This window comes from Lemur catta, chromosome 10 (genome assembly GCF_020740605.2).
Source record: "Lemur catta isolate mLemCat1 chromosome 10, mLemCat1.pri, whole genome shotgun sequence".
Classification (NCBI taxonomy): domain Eukaryota; kingdom Metazoa; phylum Chordata; class Mammalia; order Primates; family Lemuridae; genus Lemur; species Lemur catta.
In genome coordinates this window covers 28,468,760-28,494,159 of record NC_059137.1, presented here as the reverse complement: position 1 = coordinate 28,494,159, position 25,400 = coordinate 28,468,760, and the positions used below count along the sequence as shown (strand labels likewise).

At 37.9% G+C, this 25,400-nt stretch overlaps 1 protein-coding gene across 1 annotated transcript; it reads left to right on the top strand.

The window, feature by feature from the left end:
- Nucleotides 1-1,833: 1,833 nt before the first annotated feature.
- On the top strand, nt 1,834-3,964 carry LOC123645669 (E3 ubiquitin-protein ligase Topors-like). The gene is given in 2 exon segments (XM_045562113.1): nt 1,834-3,888; nt 3,890-3,964. Coding segments are annotated over 2 exon segments (2,130 nt in total).
- The last annotated feature ends 21,436 nt before the right edge of the window (nt 3,965-25,400 follow it).

Sequence of the window (25,400 nt, the reverse complement as noted above, 5' to 3'; positions counted from 1 at the left end):
ATATATTTTCTTTTTTTCTAGTTTACATAATTACAATTGGAAAGTTACTTTATCTTTGGTGTACTGCAGTTTAACATTTATGCTTTTGGGGTGTGGATTTTTTTTCATTTATTATACTTAGAATTTATTGTGATTCTGAAAAATTTACATATTTTACACATTCTGAAAAGTTGCTAGACATATCTCTTAAAATAGTGCCTTTCCTTAATTCTATTATTTTCTAAGAATCTTAAACCTTCTCACTTTATTCTTATCTTTAATTTATCTTCCAAATTTCCATTTCTTTGTCTGTGAAGTATTCTATGTATTTTTTTTCAGTTCTCTATTATAATGTACTAATAACTATCTTCATCTGTGTTTATTCTGTTGTTTATTTTATCCATTCATTTTGAAATTTCAACACTGATACATTTTATTTCTTCAGATTCTATTTGGTTATATTTCAAGTCCCTCTGGTCATATTTTATAGACTTTTTTTTGGTAATACTTTTAAAACATCTTTATTCCTTTGAGCACATTCAGTACACTCATTTTCTGATTCTCCTAGGAGCCAAAATTTGCTATTATTTCTGTGGACTTAATGCTTATGATGATGATCTCTTTCTTGTTTGTTAGTGATTTTTCATTGTGAACTAATTTATGGGAAAGTTTTCATGAGACGTGGATTTAAGCTGTGTTCCTCCAGAGAAAATTTGGGTTTGTCTCTGCCAGTGCCTGGGGGTCACTATCAAACTCAAAATAAATGACTCTCTTGAGATTTTTAGGAAAACAGATTGTTTAAATTTGGTCTGCAAACATTCTTACGTGTTTTTAGTTACAAAATGTCTGCTATGATTTCTTGCTGACACTTCTATGGAGTGATTTTTTTTTTTTTTCTAATTCACTGTTTTGGTAAGGATGTAAATACTTGGATACACATATTTAGGAAGGGTTTCCTATTTCTTAGCTGTTTAACCTAGGACAGAGTTCATTTTTTTGTCTCTTATCAGCTACAGCTAACAGTTCCATCAGAATTAAAGTTCAAGAATACCATATAACTAGTAGTATCAGAACTCACTTCCTTCTCTGAATTCTTATATATCTCTACTATTTTAACTTTTGATAATTTTACCTATTTGTTCTCAACTTAGCATATAACTATTATAGCTAACATTATTTTGTTATTCCTAGTAGGAAAATTTTTCAGGTATCTAGTTCACAATATTGCCAAAAATTAATGTTTACTCTCTAAGAGTTCATAATAGTTTTTCTTACTTCTATATAAACTTATTTTTTCATTTAACAATATATTCAAACATCTTATTATGTTAGTATATATAGATTTGCCTCATGTTTTAAGTGGCTGTGTAATATTAAATACCATGAATAAATCATCATTTATACAATAAGTCCCTTACTGATGGAAATTTAGGTTGTTTTCAGTTTTTTGTTATTATTTAATACAAAAAAGCTCAACATATATGTGTTAGCATATTTGTACATCTAGATTAAATCAATAGAGTTAGAATTGCTAGATCAAAGAATATGGTACTTAAATTTTGACATTTACTTCAAATTTGCTTTTCAGAGTTTGCAACAACTAATTTGAGAGAGAAAGAAAAAATCAGTGTGCCTGAATCCCTGTTACCTTATCTACACTGGGTTTTATCAGCACATTATTATTGAGGAATAGTTTGTTTCTTAAGTTTATTCTAGCATTTATTCCATAGAGATAAAACATATTATAGAAACATGCATGGAATGCTTTCAATAGATATTTTTCATGCCAGCTGAGGAATTGATTTGAGCCGATTTTTCTCACATTTGACTGTGAAATATAATCCATTCAGGGCAATGCCATCAGATCTCTCATCTGACTGTGAGTGTCCTAATTGCTTGGAGGGTGCTGAGAATGAGTCTGACTGGAATTCCTATTTCAACAAGAGTGGTAATGGCTCTTTATATTCAAGATCGAGGAAGAAATCCATGCCTTCTTCCAGCACGCAGTGCTTTCCTTTTCAGTGCCGTTCCATCAGGCCAGAGAATGATAACAAAGGTGTTTCAGCATTTCTTCTCTCAGAGGAGGAAAGGCATGTGGAGTCTTCTCCAAACAGTCATCTCAATCTGAGCCCCGAGGATATCACAAGGAAAATCAAATTATTGAGAGAGCCGACTATCCAAGAGTTACTGAGGGAGTTTGGGGATATTGGGACGTTCCAGCCAAACTCTATGTCCCTGGGCTACTTTAGAGATCAGGTGGTTATGAAGTTCAGAAGGGCTCTGTATTATTCTGGAATTTGGGTGACACATGTCCAGGGCTCCAAACTTCAAAAGCACTTTTCAGCTAATTATTTCAAAAGAAATCCTGGTTGTCTACACCGACTGGTTCCCTGGCTGAAACGGGAACTAACAGCTGTTTATGGAGATTATGGCTACACAGTGAAGAATATTCAAACCACCATCCTCCATCACATGAAAGAATATGATCTGGACAGTGAGTCCTTCATTCACCTCCTGGAACCTTATCTCCTACAACACACCCACCATTTCCTACATGAGTTTATCAGTTTTGTTCATTCACCTTACAACATGGAGACCTATGACCAGCGAGCCATCTATAAGTGCCCTGCAGTTTCACCATGGGTAAAAGAGAAGTCCACTGCATCAGCTCCTGTTTTGCCTTTGCCTAAGGATCATGCTCTACTGATATCTCAACAAAATACAAAGCAGTCTAAAAACATCCAGGGTCAATGGAATGAAGAGGAGAGGCCTCTGTCAGGCTTGAAACAGTTTCCAAATAGTAACTCTTCCTTGAAAAAATCTGAAATCCCACCAGTCCCTCATAAAACAGCAAGCAAAATGCATGATTGTGTCAAAGGAAAAGCAGAATCAGGCAGCCACACAGGTACAATTTCTACTAATAATATGCTCCTGAATTGGGCTACCCCAAGGGAAAGGAGCCCAGGTTTATTGAGTGGCAAAAAGAAAGCTCAAGATAAAAAGACAGAAGGAATAAAGTTACTTCCTGGTCATGGCCATGATCTGGGAAAGTGTGAAACAATGCCACGCACCTTCAGTACCCCAGCAATTTCTGTGCAACCACAGAAATACAGTCTAAGAGAAAGAAGGGTTTCAAGCCTTGGCCAGAAGATAAATTTCCAGAAAAAAGAAGAAGAAAAAAACAAATACTCAGATTCTTCAACAAAGATCTTTCAAAGACCTCCCAGAGAAAGATCCTTGATAAGTTGCAAATCCAGAAACAGGGCCCCTTCTTGCAGTTGCATTTCAGAAAATACACTTTCTCCTACGAGAGATGGTAGGAAGCTGAGTTCTTTCAGAAAAAGGAGGATGAAGTGCCGACAATCCTCCCGATCTGTAGAGGCTGGTTCACACTTCAGCAGAAGAATTCAAAGACGATCAAGGCTCCATACTCACAGATCCAAATCTTGGTGTGTTGGACCTAGAAAGAGATCTGTAAGCAGAGAATCAAGTACTCTCTCTCTGAGAGGAAGTCACAGAAGTGAACACTTCATCCAGAATATCAGCTGTGAGCCCTTAAAGGAAAAGAATGTGCATAACAGTGAACCAAACTACAGGAGGGCATCTTTGCCCACAGTCCAATACGTGAAGCTTTCTTCAACTGCTGGGAAGAGACCCAAGTGTCCTTCTAAAGGTGAAGGTGCTTCCCAAGTGGGAAGCCACTGTAACAGTCCCACATGCCCACAGCTGGAGAAACACAGATCCCCGAGTAAACAGGAGATAAAGCAAAAAACCACATTTCCTAGAACTAGAGGAACCAGAGCAGTCAGGCACAGAAAAAACAAATGTCAGGATTCAGATATACAAAATACAGAGGAAGTCAGTGATGAATTGGGGGATCTGGATGACCAAAGACAAATGAGTAGTGTTTCTCAATGTGCACCTTCTTGCAGGAGGCAAATCCATGAAAAACAGAATTTGGGTCTTCAGAAATGTCACTGAGTGAAGAATGAACACAAAGCAGACACAGTATCAGAAACATAGAGGTGCAAATTGTTTTGAAAGGCAAATCAGTCTACTTAATTAGCCACCAAGGATCTTTGAAAGTATGAATATAATCTAAAAGGATTACTAAAAAGATTTATCATATTACTTTGTAAATGAAAATAAAAGCCTGATTAAATTCAAAGCTCAATGTTTCATTGGAGGTAAATGCATATTATTAGATTGGTCATATATATATATTATTTCTGCCTACTTTTTTCTTATGAATTGAATTCTTAAAATACTTGACATATTTTTTAGTTTCTAGATTTAACTATAAAGATTGAGTGTCCAAAGTTCTAAACACCACAAAAATTATACCAACAGTAGAAGTCTAAATTTCCTAACAAAAATTATGCATATTAAGTATGTTTCTAAACACAAGTGTTATTTTAAAAAATGATATACATTGAGGTCTATTATGTTCCAGGTCTAATGCATTTTCAGTCCCTGGAAAATAAGATAGTGTCCTTGTCTTAAGATACGGTCATTGTTTTCAAGTATTTCACAGTCTAGTTGTGAAAATAGATGTAAACAGGTAAAAATGGACATCTATGGGATTTTTAGCCCAGCTTTCCCTCTCTCCCTCCCCTGAAAACTATACCTCCACTTGCCCTCACCTCTAGATATCTTCATTATAGGCTGCCATGTTTTTACATAACTCTGATTCCCCACCCACAGCAGCATGGTGCAATGATGGTGGCTATACTTGAGCCAAACTAATCATAGTATTTTGCCCCTCTGGCCACACAACATAATACTTCCCTGGGATTTTTCAAACTGGTTTTGAGAAAAAGGATCATTCTTTCTTCCTGGTAGCAGACAGTAAAAGATTTAAAGTTTGGATGCTATCAAAAGCTATAGTTCCCAATTTGAGCAATTCAGTTTAAGGTAAGAGAGGAGAAAGCTAACAGAAAAAACCCAGACAAGTCATGAATAGAGAGTCTTGGAAACAGGACTTGGGTCTTCCAGAACTTGAAATGTCATCCTAACTTCCATGTAGCTTTATTGTTTTAACCTTTCCCTAAGTTTTGTGTCAATACATTTCCTCTATGGCTCCATTATTAAATCAGAATTTTCAGTCACTTGCAATCCAGCAATTCCCTGGGACGTGGCACAGTAGATGTCTGCTAGAGAATGGGCAGGAAGCAAACAATTCTCTTGGGGAGGTTTATGAAGGCTTCTTGGAAAGTAATATATGGGTATGGTCTTAAAGGGTACATAGGAGTTTGCCAGGTGAATTTGTTGGCAAGGGAATGAAAAAGTATTGACATGAAAGAAAAAAGGAAGAAAAATAAAAATGTTCCAGAACTCCTCTTCTAGTACACCTGGAAAATCCTGAGAGATACATTGAGAAAGGAGGCTGATGCCAAGTTGTACACAGGAATGAAACCAGACTTTCTGACTCCAAAGCAGTCACAAAGATCCTAAAGGTGGCACAGGACTCAAAATTCAAATTTATTATTTTTAAACAACATCTTATAAAATCATTCCAGTACATTTTTTTTTTTTTTAAAATTCACCCTTTCTTCAAGATAAGTGAGCTGTCTACCATCAACCATGAGCTAAACCTTTCACGGCAAAGATTCATGGAAATGTATGCAAAGTTGTGAAATTGGAAACAGAAAATCAATTGTAGTAGTTTAGAACACCACAATTAAACAGCAGTTGATAAAAAAAGAGAGTAAATTGTTATTGTGGTCAAAAGCATATGTATGAGCCATATGTTAGGCTGCATTCAAAGTTGTAGAGAATTTCCCTGAATAGGAAAAGCCAAAGTGGGCATATAAACATTCACAAGTGAATGTTCTATAGAAAAGTATATTTCTCCGAAAGATTTGGAGAGCAAATCTGGTTTATTTCAAGGTTAAAGTTCCAGAAAGGTGATTTCTGCTTAATCAGAGAAAGTCTGTTTTTTTTTTGTTGTTGTTGTTTGTTTGTTTCTGAGGCGTCATATGGTTCTGTTAAGAGTAGAGCAAGAGGCTAGTGGAGGAAAGGACCTCTCACCCTTGGAAGTGTTCCTGCATGGCTGGATCCCAATAATGAGGGAAATCTGGATGTTTTTAAATTCCCATATAACTCATATATTCCAAGATTCATTAAAGAGTCACAGAAATTTGCTAATGAATCAAAAATATCATCTCCTTAAATAAGGTAACAGCTTTTCCTGGATGACAAGGAAGAAAAACAAACACCACCGATAACACAATACCAATAACTCATACTAAAAGTGTACTATTTGTCACACATATACACAAATTCTATGAGGCATTATTTTAATCTACATTTTATGGATGAGTAAAGCTAGTAAGTATAACAGGCTGATTCAAACCCAGACTCAGCTCCAGAGTCAATGATCTTAAACTCAACTTGACACTACCTACTTCTTAATTGTTGTTGCATTTTTCACTTACCTATCTTTCATATCCTCTGGTGAACACATTCACAAATGCTATGCTGTCTTACTTTTATAGCAAGGTTGGCTTAATTATGGTTGGTTTAATTATGCCTGTGTTTTCAAGGAGGAAAATGACTTTCAAAGAGGTGATATCCTAACAAGCAGTAGAGCTGAGAGTCAAACTGCAGGTTCTAACTGCCCATGCTTTGCATTTTCCTAGCTTACTCTGGTTCACTGAGCTTTTCAAATCTAACTCAGAAACACAACTCTTAATCACATAGTCTTCTCTCCTAGTGAGAGCACTTTTTCTTTCAAAATCCAGAATACTGCCATAATCATGCAGGATAAGGTGCTAAAGAGTCACTTCTATTTATTTATAAGGATAAAAACCAATCCTTTTTGCCCAACTCCACCCTAACTTGTCCTTTTGATGCTAATGGGGTTCACCTCAGCCAGCTGGGAAAAGGCAGGTGACTGATTTTCAATACATACGCTTCAGTTCACACAGTATTTGCTATGGCATTTGGATTGGCTGAAACCTTAGAGGTCCAGGGCAGGTTTTCATCTCTGTCCTTGACTCTCTAGGGCTCTTTGGGCTGATACTCCTTGAGGTACATTTCATCTGTCTAATGAAAAGCAGGTAAAGAGAAATGAGATGTCTGAAGATACAGGAGTCATTTTCAGGTTATTAAGCATCAGTTATTAATACATATATCTTTGTGCTGTACATCTCCCCTTAGCTCACATGAATTTATCAATCCCCACAACTATGGCTTAGGAAAGGCCTTCCTTCTGTGTTCACCAGAACCATTAGAGTGCCCTCCTAACTGGTCTCCCTGCCTCTGGGCTCTGTCTCACATAATTATCTGCACTACTACTGTCATTCTAATAAACAAATTTATTCATGCAATTTCCCTGTCTAAAATTATCCATTGGTTCTCTGTTGCATAGAGGATCCTCTAGCCCCAATCAATTTCTCTCTCCTCTATTCCTGAAAGACAAAACACACAAACACAGACATGCATACAAATGTAGTATGCACAAGAACATATATATACACCATCGTATCTGCATACATCGTCTCTTATCCATAGAGTAGATTGTAACTTCTCTGCCTTAAACACATTCCCTTCACAACACTTATTATAGTGTCCTCCAAATTGTAGTTGTCCAATAAACATATTTTCTCTAATTGGTTTAGTGTTATTGATCTTAATGATATTGGATAAGTTAACTTCTCTGAAATTCAGTTAGTACTCAGTTGAATGAAATTGATTCCCTTTTTGAACTCCTGATCTGCTGTTCTGTAAACCAATGTCACTGCCTTGCATCTGAGCCTCCCTCACCATTTTCTGTGCCAATGGTTTTGACTGGACTCATCTTGTACACTCACCTAGTCTTCTTCATCACATTATTGATGTTTATAGTGGATTTTATATGGTTTACTGGCCTTTTATATAATTTGGACTTGACAACACTGTACTAGAGGATCTCTAGATTTCCTTCCATTTCTAATATTTTGTGAATCTTTGATTTTTTTGGATTTAACTAAATTAAATATTCACATTGGGGAGATTATTGAGCTTCTGGGAGTATTGTATAGCTAAGCACTGATAACAAATTTTGTCATGTGATTCAAAGTAAAATTTTAGAAATTTTTTGGAAATGCTGTCATGAATACTTTTGTCTCATTGATATATGGTTTATTAATGTGAATTACAAAGTATATGAACACAGGTGGCTTCAATAGTTCCAGTAATATTCTAATTGTAAAGTTGCTTAGTGGGTTGAGAGGTATTTTTTTATATTAGGGTTCATAACAAATGTTATGAATATTATTTTAGAATATCAACTATATACAAAAATATTTTGAAATATGAAGATTCTGCATATATACTTATTGTTTATATACTTATAACTCAGAAGAGTAAGGTACATAGATAAAAGGCAGTGATCAATCACTCCCCTGCTTAGCCCTTTAATGCTTTCCCAGGCTCTACTGCAGAGAGTTCTTTGCTTTTTTACTATTATTGTTCAAAATTCAACAATACCAGTAGGAAGTCAGTTCCTCAGTCAGGCCAGGCCACTGTGCATCTTCATGATGACTTCTTAGCTTGGAAAATTCTTTGCTCCACTGTTGTTTAGAAAGCATCTACTTTCTAAAATCCATTCAAGGGATACTTTCTCTTTGAAGATTTACTTAATATTTTCCCAACTATCAAGCTGTTAGAGGTGAATAATCACTTTTTTGTGCCATCAAACTTCTACTGTAATACCAAAAATACTTATTTTGCCATTTTTATCTTACATGTCTGAGTTCACTCTCCCCTTCCACCTGCCCCAAGAATGAGAGCTTCTTTAAGAAAAGGACCAGCTCTGGCAGATAGTAAGTGCTCAGGGAATGCTGACTAGATAAATGAATGACAAAGGAAACAAAACTAAGTTTTGGATGTGAATTTAGTAGGATCAGTGGTGTAAGAGTTATCAAGAGGAAATAGTGACTCAAGAAGGTGCCCTGCCATGATCGAATGTGATCCATTCCAATCACTCTTCTGTATTAGAACCTAAAAGTCAATTGACTGTGCCCATGCAAATAAAGCCCAAGGAAATCCTAATGGACAACCTTAGGTAATCAATTATTTTTTAATATGAAAGTCTCTGTGTAATACATCAAAAGATACTACCAACTCAGTAAAAATTCAGAATCACAGGCCCTAACTAAAATCAGAATCTGCAGTTTAATATTATCTCCCAGTGATTTATATGCATATTATTTTGAGAAATACTTCTTTAAAATAACAATTGTAGGACTGAACCCCAGATAGAAATTATGATTTACCCAAAATTTTAAGACACAAGTCTGTTATCATGTAGTAGCTAACAATAGTGACTATAATAAATAAGATTTTAGGTCAAACAAAAATTTGAGGTTGATAGTAGTAGGTAGTGTGAATAGAATCTAATTAATGAATTTAAGTAGTTCTTCATTTATAACCACTTGAAAGAGTTCCCTTTTTAGAAAAAAATATGTATTTATATAAACACTATATAACTTTTACATTACATGTATAAAAATGGATAAACCACTCCATACATGAAACATATATGAATGCATATACCAAGGCAGAAATGCATTGGTAGAATGTGTTTATGAAGGTCATTAAGGTTTTATAAAGCATTTAGAGAAGAAGAATAGCACCATGGCTAAAAGTATAGACTCCAGGGCCAGGCTGCCTGGAGTTAAATTCATACTCCATGCTTATTAACTATGTGACTTTGGTCAAGTTATTTAAAACCTCCGGTGCTCAAGTTTCTCATCTATAAATGAGGATAACAATAGTAACTCACCCAAAGGGTTATAATGGGTCAATATATGTAAAATCCTTAAAATGTGTCAGCACTTAGTAATATGTATGTGTGTGTGTGTGTGTGTGTGTGTGTATATATATATATATATATATATATAGAGAGAGAGAGAGAGAGAGAGAGAGAGAGAGAGAGGTCGTCATTACTATTAAAAGCTTGTCATATGAGAAATGATAGGTCAGTTTGGACACAAGAATTAACAAAAACTAGCCCACCACAAAAACTGAAGAGTTAGGGTTCTCCAGAGAAAAAGAACCAATAGGATATATGAGGGCTGTCCAGAAAGTATCCAGCCATTGTTAATACTATTTTTCATATTACATGGCTGGATGCATTCTGGACAGCCCGTGTGTGTGTGTGTGTGTGTGTGTGTGTGTGTGTGTGTGTGTGTGTAATATGAAGAGATTTATTATGGGAATTAGCTCATGGGATTGTGAAGGCTGAGAAGTCCCATGTTATGCCATGAGCAAATGTGTAAGCTGGAGATCCAGGAAAATCAGTGGTGTAATTCAGTCCAAGTCTGAAGGCCTGAAAACCAGGGGTGATAGTGGTGTAACTCTCAGTCCCAGGCCAAAGGGCTGGGGACGGGCAGGGTTGTGGGTGCTGGTGTAAGTCAGAGTCCAAGGCCAGAGAACCAGGAACTCTCATTCCAAGGCAAAGAGAAGATAGATGTCCCAGGTCAAGAAGAGGAGAGAATTTACCCTTCCTCTGCTTTTTGGATGTGTTCCAGCCCTCAGCAGATTGGATGATGCCTGCCCACATTAGTGAGGTAGATCTTCTTTACTCAGTCTACTTATTTAAATGCTAATCTCTTTTGGAAACACCCTCAAAGGTACACCCAGAAATAATATTTTACCAGCTACCTGGGCATCTCTTAGCCCATTCAGGTTGACACATAAAATTTACCATCACACGAAGGCAGAGAATAGGCAATTGTGGGATGATGAGTATGGTTGGAGCTTAGAGCATGAACAATGAGGATATAAGAAACATTCAAGAGGGTCAGGCTTCCTTAAAAGACACAGTGGCAGAGAGGAGGAGGAAGCCAGTACTTATCGAGCATATACAACATGCCCAGAACAGTGACAGCAGTTTTTAAATATAGTAGCTACTTTAATCTTCAACTTCTTGACGAGATCTGTACGTTAGCTTCATACTACAAATATAGAAACTCAGATGCACAGGAACTAAGTGAAATATTTGAGATGTTAGAAAAAAAGTAGAAGGTGACAGAGCTTGACTTGAACACAGGACTGATTAGATTTTATAATTGTACACTTTACACCTAACTAAAGTAAATCCATTTTTTTAACTAGTCTGTGAGAAATGGGCTAATCCTTACCAATATGGTCTAACCTCTTTTAATGAGGTGATGACAAAGATGATGGCAATGATGGTAGGTGACACTGGTTTAGTGCTTTCTGTGTGCCCAGCACTATTATAAATGTATTGTTCCTGTTATCTCTTTTAATCTCACAAAAAACTTTATGAGGTGGGTATATTATTATTATCATTCCCATTTTACATATGAAGAAACTGAGGCATAGAGGATGCAAGGAATGTGCTCAAGGTTACATGGGTAATAATGGCAGAGCTGGGCTCTGACCCTAAGCAGCATAGAGCTAGTGCCCTTTCTTCACCATCACCCTGTACTCTCTCCTGGTAAAACAACAACAATAACATGTCTGTAGGGGGCAATAAATTCATGCTGTTGAGTGGCTATTATATATCAGAGCACATCCTCCCATATTTAATTCTCACCACTATGATGTGAAGTAAAAAGAAGTTTGGATGTGAAACTAGAAAATTTGGAAACAAAATGGGTTAAATGAATGGGAGAAATAGAAGGCCCTGAAAATAACCATGTTTCAGTTAAATTGCAACTCAGAAAAAATGAAGCTCTCAATCATGAGCAAACAAAATTTTTCTGTAAAGGGCCAGATAATAAATATTTTAAGCTGTGTGAGAATACAGTTTCTGCCACAACGAGTCACCTCTGCTGTTGTAGCATGAAAGCAGCCAATGGTGATACACAAATGAAAGGGTCTGCCTGTGAACTAGTAAAACTTTATTTACAAAAACAGGTAGTAGGCCTTATATGGCCCACAGTCTATAGTTTTCAGATCCCTGTTCATAACCTTCAAGCAGTCAAAAGAATATAACACTTTTCTTTTGTGGTTACCAGGTGGTACAATCCATTAGAAAAGAAATACAGTGTTATTTAGGATTCTGTTTCTTAAGAATTAAAGCTACACTGGTATAACCTAGAGAGCTGCTGAACTATAGGGGCAGAGCTACAAAGGACTGAATGTGCCAGTGATCTATTTTTGGAAAGGCAGAATGTTTTAAGGGATGTGCGTGCTTTGCTTCATGCCACAAATTATAGGTAAATCATGAATCATTACAGACAACGATAGTAGCCTGAAGAGGATCTTGAAATTATGAAAACAAGTTAAAGGTTATTTTCTTCAAAAATAGCTTCCAAAATGAGGTGTCAGATTGAGATCACAGATTGTGTCCTCCACTTTTCTCTTCTCTACTTCTCATCCTATCACCAGGCATTTATGCTACCTCCATGGTGAAAAATTATGGTCATTTCATCTTGAAAGATATATTGCATCCCCATGTGGGCCAAGTGATTTAATCTTGATTAGTGCTGTCTGAAGGCTTGTCAGATGGGTTAGCGATTGGTCATGTATTTCACAGCACTGCTATTAAATCCACTGGGAATTAACATGTTAAATCCATAATCATGCTTTATTGCCTGTATAATCCTGGGTTAACTGAAAACGAAGTTGATTCATTTTTCACATGTTCACCAAAGTGAAGTCATATTTTTCCCTTAACTAGTAATTAACCTTTATGGCTTTATTAACTGCTTTATTAAATTTAAATGAAATGTTTATTGGAGAGAGTTCATGGGAAGTGTAAACCACAATGACAGTGTGGCCCTGGTACTGTCCTGTTTCTTGGAACTTCTCTATTAAAAAGGGTCATATGATAAGTAGTTCATTTTTTAATCACAAGGTAACCATCCTTGTAACTTAACAGGTACTGTGATATAATAAAAGAAGCAATGGCTTTGGAGTCAGATAGACCTGGATTCAAGTTCGTATCTAATTGCTTGTGAGCTGTGTGACCTTGGGCAATTTACCCAATATCTCTGAACCTCAGTTTCCTTATATATAACTTAGGAATAATAACAGTTATATTCAGATCATTGGCTATAAAGGAGGTGAATGAATTAGTGGGCAAGATATGAGGGGTAGTTAATTTTTAAGAGGAAATTTTTATTGAAGAGTCTATTTTTGGTTGAAACAAGGATATTTTTGTATCACACTCATTTAGGAGAGAGAAATCTAGAAGCCACAGGAAAGTGTCTGTTCCTAACTTCTCTCTGCCTTCCTCAGTCTCATGGAAAAACCCCACGTATAATCTGTGGAATAGACTGCTGATATCTTTCATTAAGCATATTCAGGGCTGCCGCTAGCCTAAATAGTCTCCTTGTACCACTTAGAAAAAGGTGTTCCCTGGGGCAGAGATAACCAACCCTGTGGACACACAGCTTGCCAAGAGGAGGACATTTCGTGAAGGAAGAAGATGGACTGGGGCTCATGGCTTGGTAAGCAGAGTATGGGTTCGCTGTCAGCTCCCCTGGGCTCTTAGGGTGCTCTTCTTCAGGCCACACCACACATCTGCACATGATACCCTGAGCCCCTAGAATTTTGGCATTTGGTAGTCCGGATAGAGGCAAATTTCCCAGCCTCTGTTGCAATAGGTGTGGTCATGGGGATTAGTCACAGCTAATGGAATTTGTACAGAAGTGATGTCTATGACAGCTTCCAGTCACCTCAGTAAGCAAAGCCTGGTCCTGGATATTCCCTCCCTTTTCCCTCTGTCTAGGAAATGATAACAACAGGGTAGCCACCTTGGATACAGAGACAGAAGCTTCATTTTGAGGATGGTAGAGCTAGTCTATCAACGAGAGTGGATAGGAACAGCCAACACTAGCTCCAGGCTGCTCACTTATAGAAAATGCATCAACAGAAATAAACTGCTACCCTGCTGAAGCCCTCATGTGTTGGCATCTTTTATTATGTCAGTTTAGCTTGTTACATTGGCTTAGCTTGTACTCTAAACAGAGTTGGAGTATTTTTATGGGGGACTCTGATTTCCCATGATGCAAGTAATATCGCTTTGTGTCCCAGGTGAAAAACTACGATGGAGTATATAGAAAGGAGCATGTGCAATGCTTTGGCACCAGTGGTAGCACCCAGGAAAGTTGCAGCAGAGCAGTGATGGAGACTATAATGCATGATAGGAGGCAGCAGATCCCCAAGAAGCTGGGCATTGCAGTGACTCTGCCCAGTTGAACTGGCACACAGGAGATCTTCCCATGGGTCCCTATTGCACTTAAGTGAGAGGAATGACACAGATGGCTAAGATCTGTGTGAGCAGAAAATGGCAAAAACAAATTTGGGGTTATTATTTCTCTGACCCCCACCTATACTCACAGGCTGATAGGACCTTGAGTCAATCAGAGGCTAATGAGGAAAACAGAAATCACACTATGTATTTCAAACAGACGGTATTTGTTTCAAAAGTGTTGAGGAAGAAAAAGGGAAGGTAGAGTAACATAGTGATTAGAAACTACAGGAAGTTCCTAGGAATCTAGGGACAAAAAAGAGGTGATGCTATTAACAAATCCAGGTGAATACTCACTACTGATGGTGAGGGTGGTAGAGACCATTATAGCTATTGCACCTGCTTCTCCTAGAACCATTGATTCCTCTGGGGCCTGGAAATTCTGGCAGGCATAGCCTGTGACCCACTGCTACTCCTGCTGTAAACTACAAAGGCCACAGGAGTTCATAGCTTCTTGATGCTACAAGATAGGAAGAGAAAGAAGCAGGGGAGGGAGAGAAGCAGAGACCTTAAGAAACTAAGATTGTTTGAGGTCCTTGCATATTCTGATATTAGTCCCTTGTCAGATGAATAGTTTGCAAATGTTTTCTCCCATTCTACAGGTTGTTTCTTCACTCTGTTGATTGTTTCCTTTGCCGTGCAGAGGTGTTTTAGTTTAGTATAGTCCCATTTGTCTATTTTTGTTCTTGTTGCCTATGCTTTTGCAGTCTTAGCCACAAAATCTTTCCTTAGACCAATGTCCTAAAGTGTTTTCCCTATGTTTTCTTCTAGCAGTTTTATAATGTTGGGCCTTATATTTAAGCCTTTAATACATTTTGGGTTGATTTTTGTATATAGTAAGAGATGGGGGTCAGGAACTCAAACAACTCAACAGCAAAACAAACCCCCCCCAAATCCCATTAAAAGTAGGCAAAGGATCTGAATAGATATTTCTCAAAAGAAGACATACAAATGGCCAACAGGTATGTGAAAAAATGTTCAACATTGCTAATCATCAGGGAAATGCAAATCCAAACCACAATGAGATATCACTGCACCCCAGTTGGCTTGGCTAGTATCAAAAAGACAAAAAAACAATAAACGCTGGCAAGGATGCCTAGAAAAGGGAACTCTTATACACTGTTGGTGGGAATGTAATTTGGTATAGCCATTATGAAAAACAATATGGAGATTTCTCAAAAAACTAAAAATAGAACTACCATACAATCCAGCAGACCCCACTACTGGGTATTTATCCAAAGGAAAGGAAATCAGTATATTAAAGGATACCTGAAGACCCATGTTCATTAAAGCACTATTCACAACAGCTGAGATATGAAATCAACTTAAGTGTCATCAGTGGATGAATGGACAAAGAAAATGCAGCATATATACAGAATAGAATGCTACTTAGCCACAAAAAAGAATGAAATCCTGTCATTTGCAGCAACATGAATGAAATTGGAGGTCGCTATGTTAAATGAAATAATCCAGGCACAGAAAGATAAATGTTACATGTTCTCACTCATATGTGAGAGTTAAAATAATTGATCTCATGGAGGTAGAGAGTAAAATGATGGTTGCCAGAGGCTTGGAAGGGTGGTAGAAGCGGGATGAAGAGAGGTTGGCTAATGCAGCGGTCCCCAACCTTTTTTGCACCAGGGACCAGTTTCATTGTGGGGGGAATGGGAGGCAGAGCTCAGGTGGTGATATCAGTGATGGGGAATGGTTGTAAATACAGATGAAGCTTCACTTGCTCACCCACTGCTCACCTCCTGCTGTGTGGCCCAGTTCCTAACAGGCCCCGGACCAGTACAGGTCTGCAGCCCAGGGATTGGGGTCCGCCGGGCTAATGGATACAAACATACAGTCAGATAGAAGGAATAAGTTCTAGCATTTGATAGCACAGTAGGGTGACCTTAGTTAAAAAAAAATTATTGTATATTTCAAAATAGCTAGAAAAGAAGATTTGAAATATCTCCAACACAAAAAATGATAAATGTTTGAGGTGATGGATATCCTAAATACTCTGATTTGATCATCATACATTGTGTGCATGTAACAAAATATCTCATTACCCCATAAATATGTAAAATTATGTATCAATAAAATAAATTAAATTAAGGTTAGAATACATATTAATTTTATAAAGGTAATTTTCATGTTAATGTGGAGGAATTAGAGGTCAGAAAAGCCAGAGACAAGGAAACCAGACTGGAGGTTGTGCTATCCCCGCAGTCTCTAGAACAAGGCTGGGCAGGCGATGAATCACCAATTTGTATATGGTGATCTGGAAATTAAATATAAACCTTTTTGTTTCTTTAGAATCTAATATTAACTTCTGCCTTCTTTTCAATACACAAGTGTAAGTTTATGGCACATAAACAATTCTTTAAGCAGTGAATAACATCATAGTGTACCTGACATATACTCCCAGTGCTTCACATTTTTGTGAATTTTTCATGGCATGAAGAAGTTTATTTCATTACAAATTATGAAAACCTGAATTAAACATAAACTTGAATGCCAAAGGAGTAATAGCAGAATGTCAAAATTTCCCCTGTTTGTCATTAAATTTTAATAAAATCTGCTGGCCTTCAGACATGGACACTTAAGGTTTATCACTGAATAATTCTAATCAATGAGGGGTAGACATACTCAAAGAACTATCCAAAAATGTACTAATATTTTTAATGGAACGTTGGTATCTTTTTGCTGTGTTTTCCAAATCCTTATGTTTATTTCTAAAGTAGTCATTCTATCTCAGGTTTTAATGCTTGAGCTATCCAAATTTTATCTTCCCTCTTTCCATAGACCAGTCCCTTCCACCCCTAGCTCATGCAAAGATTAAAGAATCCTTCTTATTGGGATGGTAACCACTGTTTAACGATGTCAGAGCAGACCCATAAGATCTGGTGACCCTATTTCTGTCTCCTCATTCAGATAATGGAGCTTCATTTGTCATATCGTTTCAAAATGATGCCTTTTACACCTGACTGGTTTTTCTTGGGTCAATATTACTGACAAATGACTATCTCCTTCAATACCAACGGGTGATAACTCTTAATGTGTCTTATACTTGCAAAAGATTAATTTAAACTCCCAGTGCACTTGAAAGCCAGGAGGAGTCACAAAGAATATTTCTAAGTTTCTTGAGTGCCCAACACTGTGCTACACAGAAAATATGCAAACTGTGTAAAACAATGGTTACCATTTTTTGAATGTCTGGCAATAGACTGAACATTTTACACACATTATTTCAGTTAGTCCTCTCAATCATGCTGAAAGATAAGTATTTTCATGCCTATGTTATAAAAGAAGAGATAAGAGACCTGGTGATTGTAAGCAGTTTGCCAGGGATCACAGAATCAGTGAACAGTAGAGCTGGGATTTAAATTTCAATCTATCTGAACCCAGCACCTGTGCTGCTTACTACCGGCATAATCTTAGACAATACCTGCCTTTTAGAGTTAATCATCTCCTTTAGGGAATAAAAGAAAGACCCACATGGGCAAGTTATTGCCACTATCTTCCCATCTGCCTCTACCACCACACCCAAGTTTTAATGGACACATCTTGCCTGAGCAAATACACAATCAGCAAAGCATTGACCTTTACCTGCACTGGTGAGTCTGCCATTTGTGGTGCTTCCATGTCTCTCTAGCCTCCCTGATGGCTTTTTCTTTACACGTGTGTGTCCTCCAGACCCTTCCCCTGTAGGTCTTTTGGCACCAGATCAGCCCTCACTGGGACAGGGAATCCAGCAATTAGGCCCCAAGGCCATTTGACACTTCTCTGTCCCAGACTAGTACCCCTGGGCCCCTTCTTTTCCTTATTTAACAAACTCCAAGATTCTCAGATTTTCTTCCTTTTGTCTATTATGCTTCTAAGACCTGCCATACCCCACAGTATAAGATTAAGTCTCCCAAGCTCCCCTCTTCCCATGCCAAGTATATACCACCAGGTTTTTAATGTGTGTTTTAGAGTTTTTATCCCTTATTAAAACACAGACAAGGAAAGATAAAAATAAACAAGGGGAAGAGACAGAAGTTTAAAAGGCTTCTTATTGCTCCTGACTCCATGAAGTTGGGGAGCATGCACCTTAAAATCTCTGCTTGTGCTCAACCCTGCCAACATAGCTGATGATTCCCCAGTGGCAACATAAGAAAGTCCAAACTCCTTAAGGCTTTTTAGGCCTTGTATAATGTTCCCCCCACTGGCCTGTTCGATGCCAACTCCCATGACTCACCTGTTTATCTTGCATTCCAGCCCTGGAGCCCTGCAGCCCTGCTCCTTCACACTCATCTCCTTCTCATCTATTGCCCTTGCCAGACTCACATCTTTCCTACCCAGACCAGGTGAATGCCTTGTCCTTCAAAAATCAGCTCCTATTTCATTTCCCCTGTGAAACTTTCCCTGATCCCCCGGGCATCACAAATAGCTCCTTCCATTGTGCTCACCTGACAGTGCTTTGTGTCTGACTCTCTTACAGACGCTTGTCTCATTATGTTATAATCATGTTTATGTGCCTGTGTCTCCTGCATAAGATGTCCTTAATGGCAGGGATCAGGTTTTGTTGACCCCTGGATCCTTTTGGCTCTTCTTGCAAGTGCCTGGATCTTGGAAACTACCCCCCCAAATTTGCTGAAAAAATAAATGAATATGTGTATGGATAAATGAATCAATATGCTTGAGATGAGGGCAAGTGATTATGATAACCATGTGTCACACATCCCAAGGCTAGAAGAGCGAATGACAGTTATAAAAACTCCTGTATTTATAATGTCCCTATTCACATCAGATTGCTACAGGAGCCTGGCATTTTAAACCAGTTTTTTTCTACTGAAGGATGTAGAAGAATTGCTCTTCCCCATCAAGGAGAAGCAGTGTGTCAGTCTGATGTGTGTCCTGTGGCCGAGCAGTATCCTCCACGAAGTGATTGCCTGTCAGCTTGTGACAGATTATGGCAGGCGTCACAGCAAGCAGCTCCCTTTGGCACAGAGGAGAGTTAATGAAGGAGTGGGGGCAACATCTTGAAAGATTCAGGCAGCATGGCTGGGAGCTGGGATGGGAGGGAAACAGAGGCCTTCCTCTCAAGCACAAGAAACAGGGTCCACTCAGAAGGGGACAAGGTTATCAGAGAAGCCTGCTGTTCCCCACCTTCTCAAGTTGCTCCAGGCACTTGCGCTTGGGAATTTTCCTCTTTCTCCCCATCTTCCAAAGCAACCAGCCAAGGTATTCCTGGAGATAATTTTTAGTATCAGGACCATCAGAGACAGGTGCCTGTCCCCACCTGTTTGGGGGGGAAAATGATGAATGGGATGTGGAAAAACAGATGGACATTCTCTATCTTTTGAGGCCTGTTTTGCCTGAAAGAGGATTTTCTCTCCTTCTACTTCCCTATCTTCAGATAACATGGCACTTCACGTCTGGAAAAAAAGTTGTCCCACTGATTGGAACTGAACATTTATATCTGGTATGATGAAAGATTAACATATGGATTCTGCTTTCAAAGAGATTATAGTTAATGAAGTAACACAAAATAATCAATGACTACCCTATGACAGGCATGTTTTATGGAAGAGAGAATAAGGCACTATGAGGACATGTTGCAGGGTGCCTAAATCATATTCTGTGGTTAAGGTAAAGTATCCTGGGGGAGGCAGGACTTGAGCTGAGTTGTGAAAAACCATCAAGAGTTTAATAGATTGAAAAGAGTAAAAGAGGCTTTTGTTTCAAGTCAGCAATATACCTGAGGGGGGAGGGCAACATGATGTCTCTCTTGGAGATGATAGTTGGACATGCCTGGCCTGCACGTTGGGAAGTAGAGAATAGGAAAAGATGATATCGGAGAGTTAGGTTCAGACAAGGGTGTGATGGGCTTTGTGAGCAATGTTAGGGAGCTGGGACTTTATATTAAGGCTTTAGAGGAGCAGCTGAGGGTCACATTCCAAGTCAATTAAGGGAATATGGCCATAAAGAACTGAGTAGAAAGAGCTGCTTCTCTTCAAGTCCTGATTCTCAATATTGAAATGTAATGGGTTGGGTCTCCTTGATGCTCTGACAGAAGAAATCAGCAGCCTATGCACCATGAGGACAAGTGTTCCAACTGAAAAGATGTAAAGCTACTAATGTTAGGAGCTTGGACAGGCTACAGCTAATTGCCAATGCTTCCAATCAAATCACTTTACTTTGACTGAGCCACTATTTTTGTAAACATGCAATGTGGTATAACGATATCTATCCTGCAAACTTTTTGTGAGTATTAAATAAAATAACATATGAGAAAAGTGAAAAGTGCCTAGCATAAATCTAACATATACTTGGTGCTCAACAAATTGTTTTATTATATTTATCAACAGAAAAAAAATCACTCAATTTATAAATTTCTAAAGGAGAGCTTTATTCCTTAAGTGGTCGCAGACTGCAAGTGAGAAGCACAGCCTGCAGGTGGGAAGTACAGCTTCCAGCTGGAAACTGAAAGCAAGCACTTTGAGGGAGGGAGGAGCAAGACAGGAATTTATGCTGAAAGAGTTGTCCAAGTATACATATTTAACAGGATATAGGAGGAGCCATGAATATTCTTGAAAGGGGGTTGCATGCATGTGTGATAAGCAAACATGCATGTTGCATGCATCCCATGTTCACTTTGGGGTGGATAGTTAACATTCAAATGTATAACAATTAGGCCCTATCTGTCAAAAGATGAAGCAGGAACATGAAGGCACTCAAGTGCACAGCCTCCATAAAACCAGTCAGAAACAATCCATGCTCAATTGTCTCTTGTCAGGAGAAAGTTATTGAAGTCGGTCTCTTGTCTAATCAAAGCATAGTTATGACATGTGAAACAGGGGTCAGTTATCAGCATCTGGCAGTGGATGAGCTGCAGTTGTTTCAGTATTGCTTATCTGGAGGCCAGTGCTGGTTTAGCTGCTAGAGAAAAAGGAAAACCTTGTGGCAGTTAGAGCAGAGTTCATTCTTTAAGTGTAAGGGGTATGTGGTTTAATCCTTGCCTGGCATTGCCTTAGGTCTTGCTAATAATTTGGTATCACTGTCCCAAAGAGTTTGATCTGTTGGTCTTATGATCTCTATTTTAACATGAATGCTGGTCAGTTGTATCTAAACCACATAAAAGAGGGGGTATAATGAGGTGTGTCTGAGCTCCCATTCCATCACGTCTGGCAACTCAGTTTTTAAGGATTCTCTGGGGTCTCCTTGGCCAAAAGGAGGGTCTATTCAGTTGGCTGGGGGCCTTAAGATTTTATTTTTAGTTCTCGAAAAACTTAAATTATGAAATATTTAGAACTCTACATCAACACATACCAACAGAACTTTCTGTGATGATGGAAATGTTTTGTATCTGTGCTGTGTAATATTGTATCCACTACTAACATGTGACTATCAAGCTCTTGATATATGCAACTATGACATTAAATTACTATTTTCACTTTAATTAACTTAAATTTAAGTAACCACATGTGGCAAATGGCTAGCATAATGGAGAATACAGCTTTGTTTTTTACAGATTCTTCACATGATTAAAATGTTTTGTTCTAAAAATATTTTTAAAAATCCCCATGAGGCTGGTGATCTCCAATTTCAATAACCTAAAAATTTTATAGTACCTGTACTAAGGGTTCTACTCTATTTATCACCATGTATTTTGAAATCTCTTGGATAAAAATTTTTAAAAATTGTGAGACTTTGATTTTGGCATGTTTGTATATGTTGTAAAATAGATATGTGATGTATTAATTTTTAAAAATAAGATTATATACCAGCATATATAAAGTGATACCACTTTGGAAAGGTATATTTCAAAATTATGACACTTTACCACAGAAATGCAGGATTATATGTGACATTTATTATATCTTCTATGAATGTTTTATATTGCCTGAATTTTTTCAGCAAATAGATATTAATTTTATATGTTGGACTGTTTTGCTTTTGTTTCAAAAATAAAAAGGCATTGACTAAAAAGATTCTGGAAAACAGAATAAATCTGAATTCACAGAAACATAGCCTCTGTGTCTCCATTTAAGGCATTTAATTATTAGTAGTAATGTTTGATACCCTACAAAACTGATTTTTGTGAATCTGATCTGATACAAACTCCTTTTATTATTGTCAGCTCTAGTGACATGGATTTCCTGAATGGAAGAAAGGCATATGTAAAAAGAGCAAAGTTCTCCACTTCTTTCACAAGATTTTCTCTCTCTCTCTTTTTTTTTTAGTAGCCTTACTGGTACAGAGGAAAGTATTTGCAATAATAATTCTAGATTTTTTTGTTCGTACTCTGTCTTTACAAAAAGGATTTGAGATGATTACCTTAAATGTGTACATTCCATATTTTTATTAATTAATTTACATGTGTTTTTCCTATCACACCATGAATTCCCCAAGGCCCAGGGGGTATTATCATTTTATAGTCTCAGCAGTTCTGCAAAACAGCAACTTTTGTATGCTAGTGTGTTTGTTTCTCTGTACTAAGTTTAACCTATATGTCAGGCCCTGATTTTACCTAACAGCAGAAGAGACTATTTAGTCACTTCTGGCTATATCCAACCAGTTCCAGATTTTCTAAGTTTTTTTTTAAATAATAACAGAATTTTGACTCAGTTAATTTAGGATTTGAGCTCAGTCAATTCAATGTTTTGTGCTCCTACCTCCCTCTGTCTAGGTGCCATCCCCAGGGCAGTGGGCTTATATACATCATGGCCAAAAAAAAAAAAAAAATAGGGTAGTCTATGGTCGTTCTGTGTCCTTCACATCTTAAACTGAGGTGCCTTCAACTTCCCCAATTCTCCATGCACTCTCTCCTGCACACCCCCTCCCCTCGGGTATCTGCTAAATCATTTTGGATTTGTCATTATGTCTATTCACCAACTCTATGCATCCCTGCTCCAGCCCTAAGGATACTTCCTGCACACCTGCCCTCTCTCAGCCATTTCTGCTCCCCTCTGAGAAGTACAGAAAACTTTTGGATGTTTGCCAATTGCCATACCCAGGTACTTAATATACTCTGAAACTGCCCTCAGACTCATCCATTTAAATAGCTAACTCAGCCATTGTTACTCCATCTTTCAGCACCTCTTGAGGCTTCTCCATGAGGTTAGAATTTTGCCCTGGCCACCATTTGAAAGGTGAAACACATATGTGGGATTCTTTTCTTGGGTTGTTAATTCTCTCACTCACGCTAGGCACAGGAATGGCAGCAGAACATGGGATTTCACTTCTCACAGAACCACACCAGCAATTACTTTACTGCGTTTCTCTCTCTCCTTCCTGAACCATTATATCTCCCTAGTTAAACTCTACCTCCTTTTAGGTGAGAAAACTGTCTCTTACATTACAAAGTACAGTAGTATCTATCAAGTCATTTAGTCTTTTACTCTTGATATTCCAAGCCAAGTTTTTGAAACTGAACTCAAGAAAGCCTGTAATCTCTCAAAAAACCCCAGGTCCCATAATTCAAAATAATATCAAACTTCATGTCCATATCTTTGCCCTGAGTTAAAAAGAAAATGAAAGAAAAAAAAACTTACCCATGAACCTACATGAACCTAAATGACTTTTTTGCTTTCTCTGGAATTTTATCTTTTCTTCTCTGGGGCAAAATAAAGAAACGAGACAATAAAGGCCATGGAACCAATGGAATCAATGAGTCCACCTTAACTTTGGAGCAACAGAAAGGGAAAGTTTCCTTCCTGTGGCCAAATTGTATCTTGTTTTAAGTCTTCAGTACTCAGTACAATTTGATATATAGGAAATTTATGGTAAATATTTTCATGACCACTTAGTAATCATTTGCCTGTTTATTTTATCATTTAGTAGTATCCAAAACAATTCTCTGAGTTAGCCGACGGTGATACATTATTACTCTTACTTTGCAGATGTATAACTGGAAGCTCAAAGTCGTTGGCGGAACCAAGACTGGAGCACAGATATTCACTCCGAGTCCAGCACTCATTCCTGTATACCACTGCTGCTCCTCGAGCCCTCGCATTTCAAATGTTCCATGTCCTCTAGAACTGCAGTCCCAAACCCCTGGGCCATGGACCAGTACTGGTTTGTGGACTTTTAGGAACCAGGCTGCATAGCAGGGCGTGAGTGTCAGGCAAACGACGGAAGCCTTATCTGTGTTTACAGCTATTCCACATCACTTGCATCACCGCATAAGCTCTGCCTCCTGTCAGATCAGTGGTGGCATTAGATTCTCATAGGAGCGTGAACCCTACTGTAAACTGTGCATGTGAGGGATCTAGGTTGTGTGCTCCTTCTGAGAATCTAATGCCTGATGATCTGAGGTGGAGCTGAGGCAGTGATGCTAGTACAAGATAGTGGCTGCAAATACAGATTATCATGAGCAGAGAGGTCTGACTGCACATTAAATGTAATGTGCTTGAATCATTCTGAAACCATCCCCCACCACCCAAGTCCATGGAAAAATTGTCTTCCATGAAACTGGTCCTTGGTGCCAAACAGGTTGGGGACCGCTGCTCTAGAATGTTGACATAAAGTTTTTACCATGACTCATACTAAGAAATAAATCTTACATTGTGATAAACTACACATATACTTGAATGTATGCATTCATACACACACATGCACATATAACTGAAACTAAAGTTTTATGAAACAGTAATTATTCTTCTCAACTGCTATCACTCCTATATTCTCTATTTTTTTCTCCTATTCTATTTTACTTCATTTAAAACAATGTTGGTCATGACCTAGTAATTTCATGACCTACTAATAGGAGGCAAAGAAAAAACAACAAAAACAAAACACTGTACTAGAACATTACCTTTTCTCTGTTTCCCATACCCCACAAAAAGAGATCCAAGGCCAATCTTACTATAGGAAAATACCAAAACATAGGCTGAGCCTCTATGTGTTTTATCTCAACACCCTAGTTTGGATAATCCCAAACAAAATTTCATTACAAATCCCATAACACTGTTTTCTGAGTGTTGATTCACAGAGTAGGCATTTTGGGAATTTATCTTGGAATTCAGTACTGTGGTCCTAGTGGACATAGCTTTATCTGGCTTCCGGTTGGGAGTCATGCTGAAAATGAGTTCACTCTCAGTCAGAGGTTCTCAATCCTGCCTGTGTATTAAAATAACATAGAAAGCCTTTTTTTAAAAAAAATCTGGGCTTTATGCCAGATCAATTAAATCAAAATCTCTGGGAGGTGAATATTAGGAATGAGCTCAATTGCAAA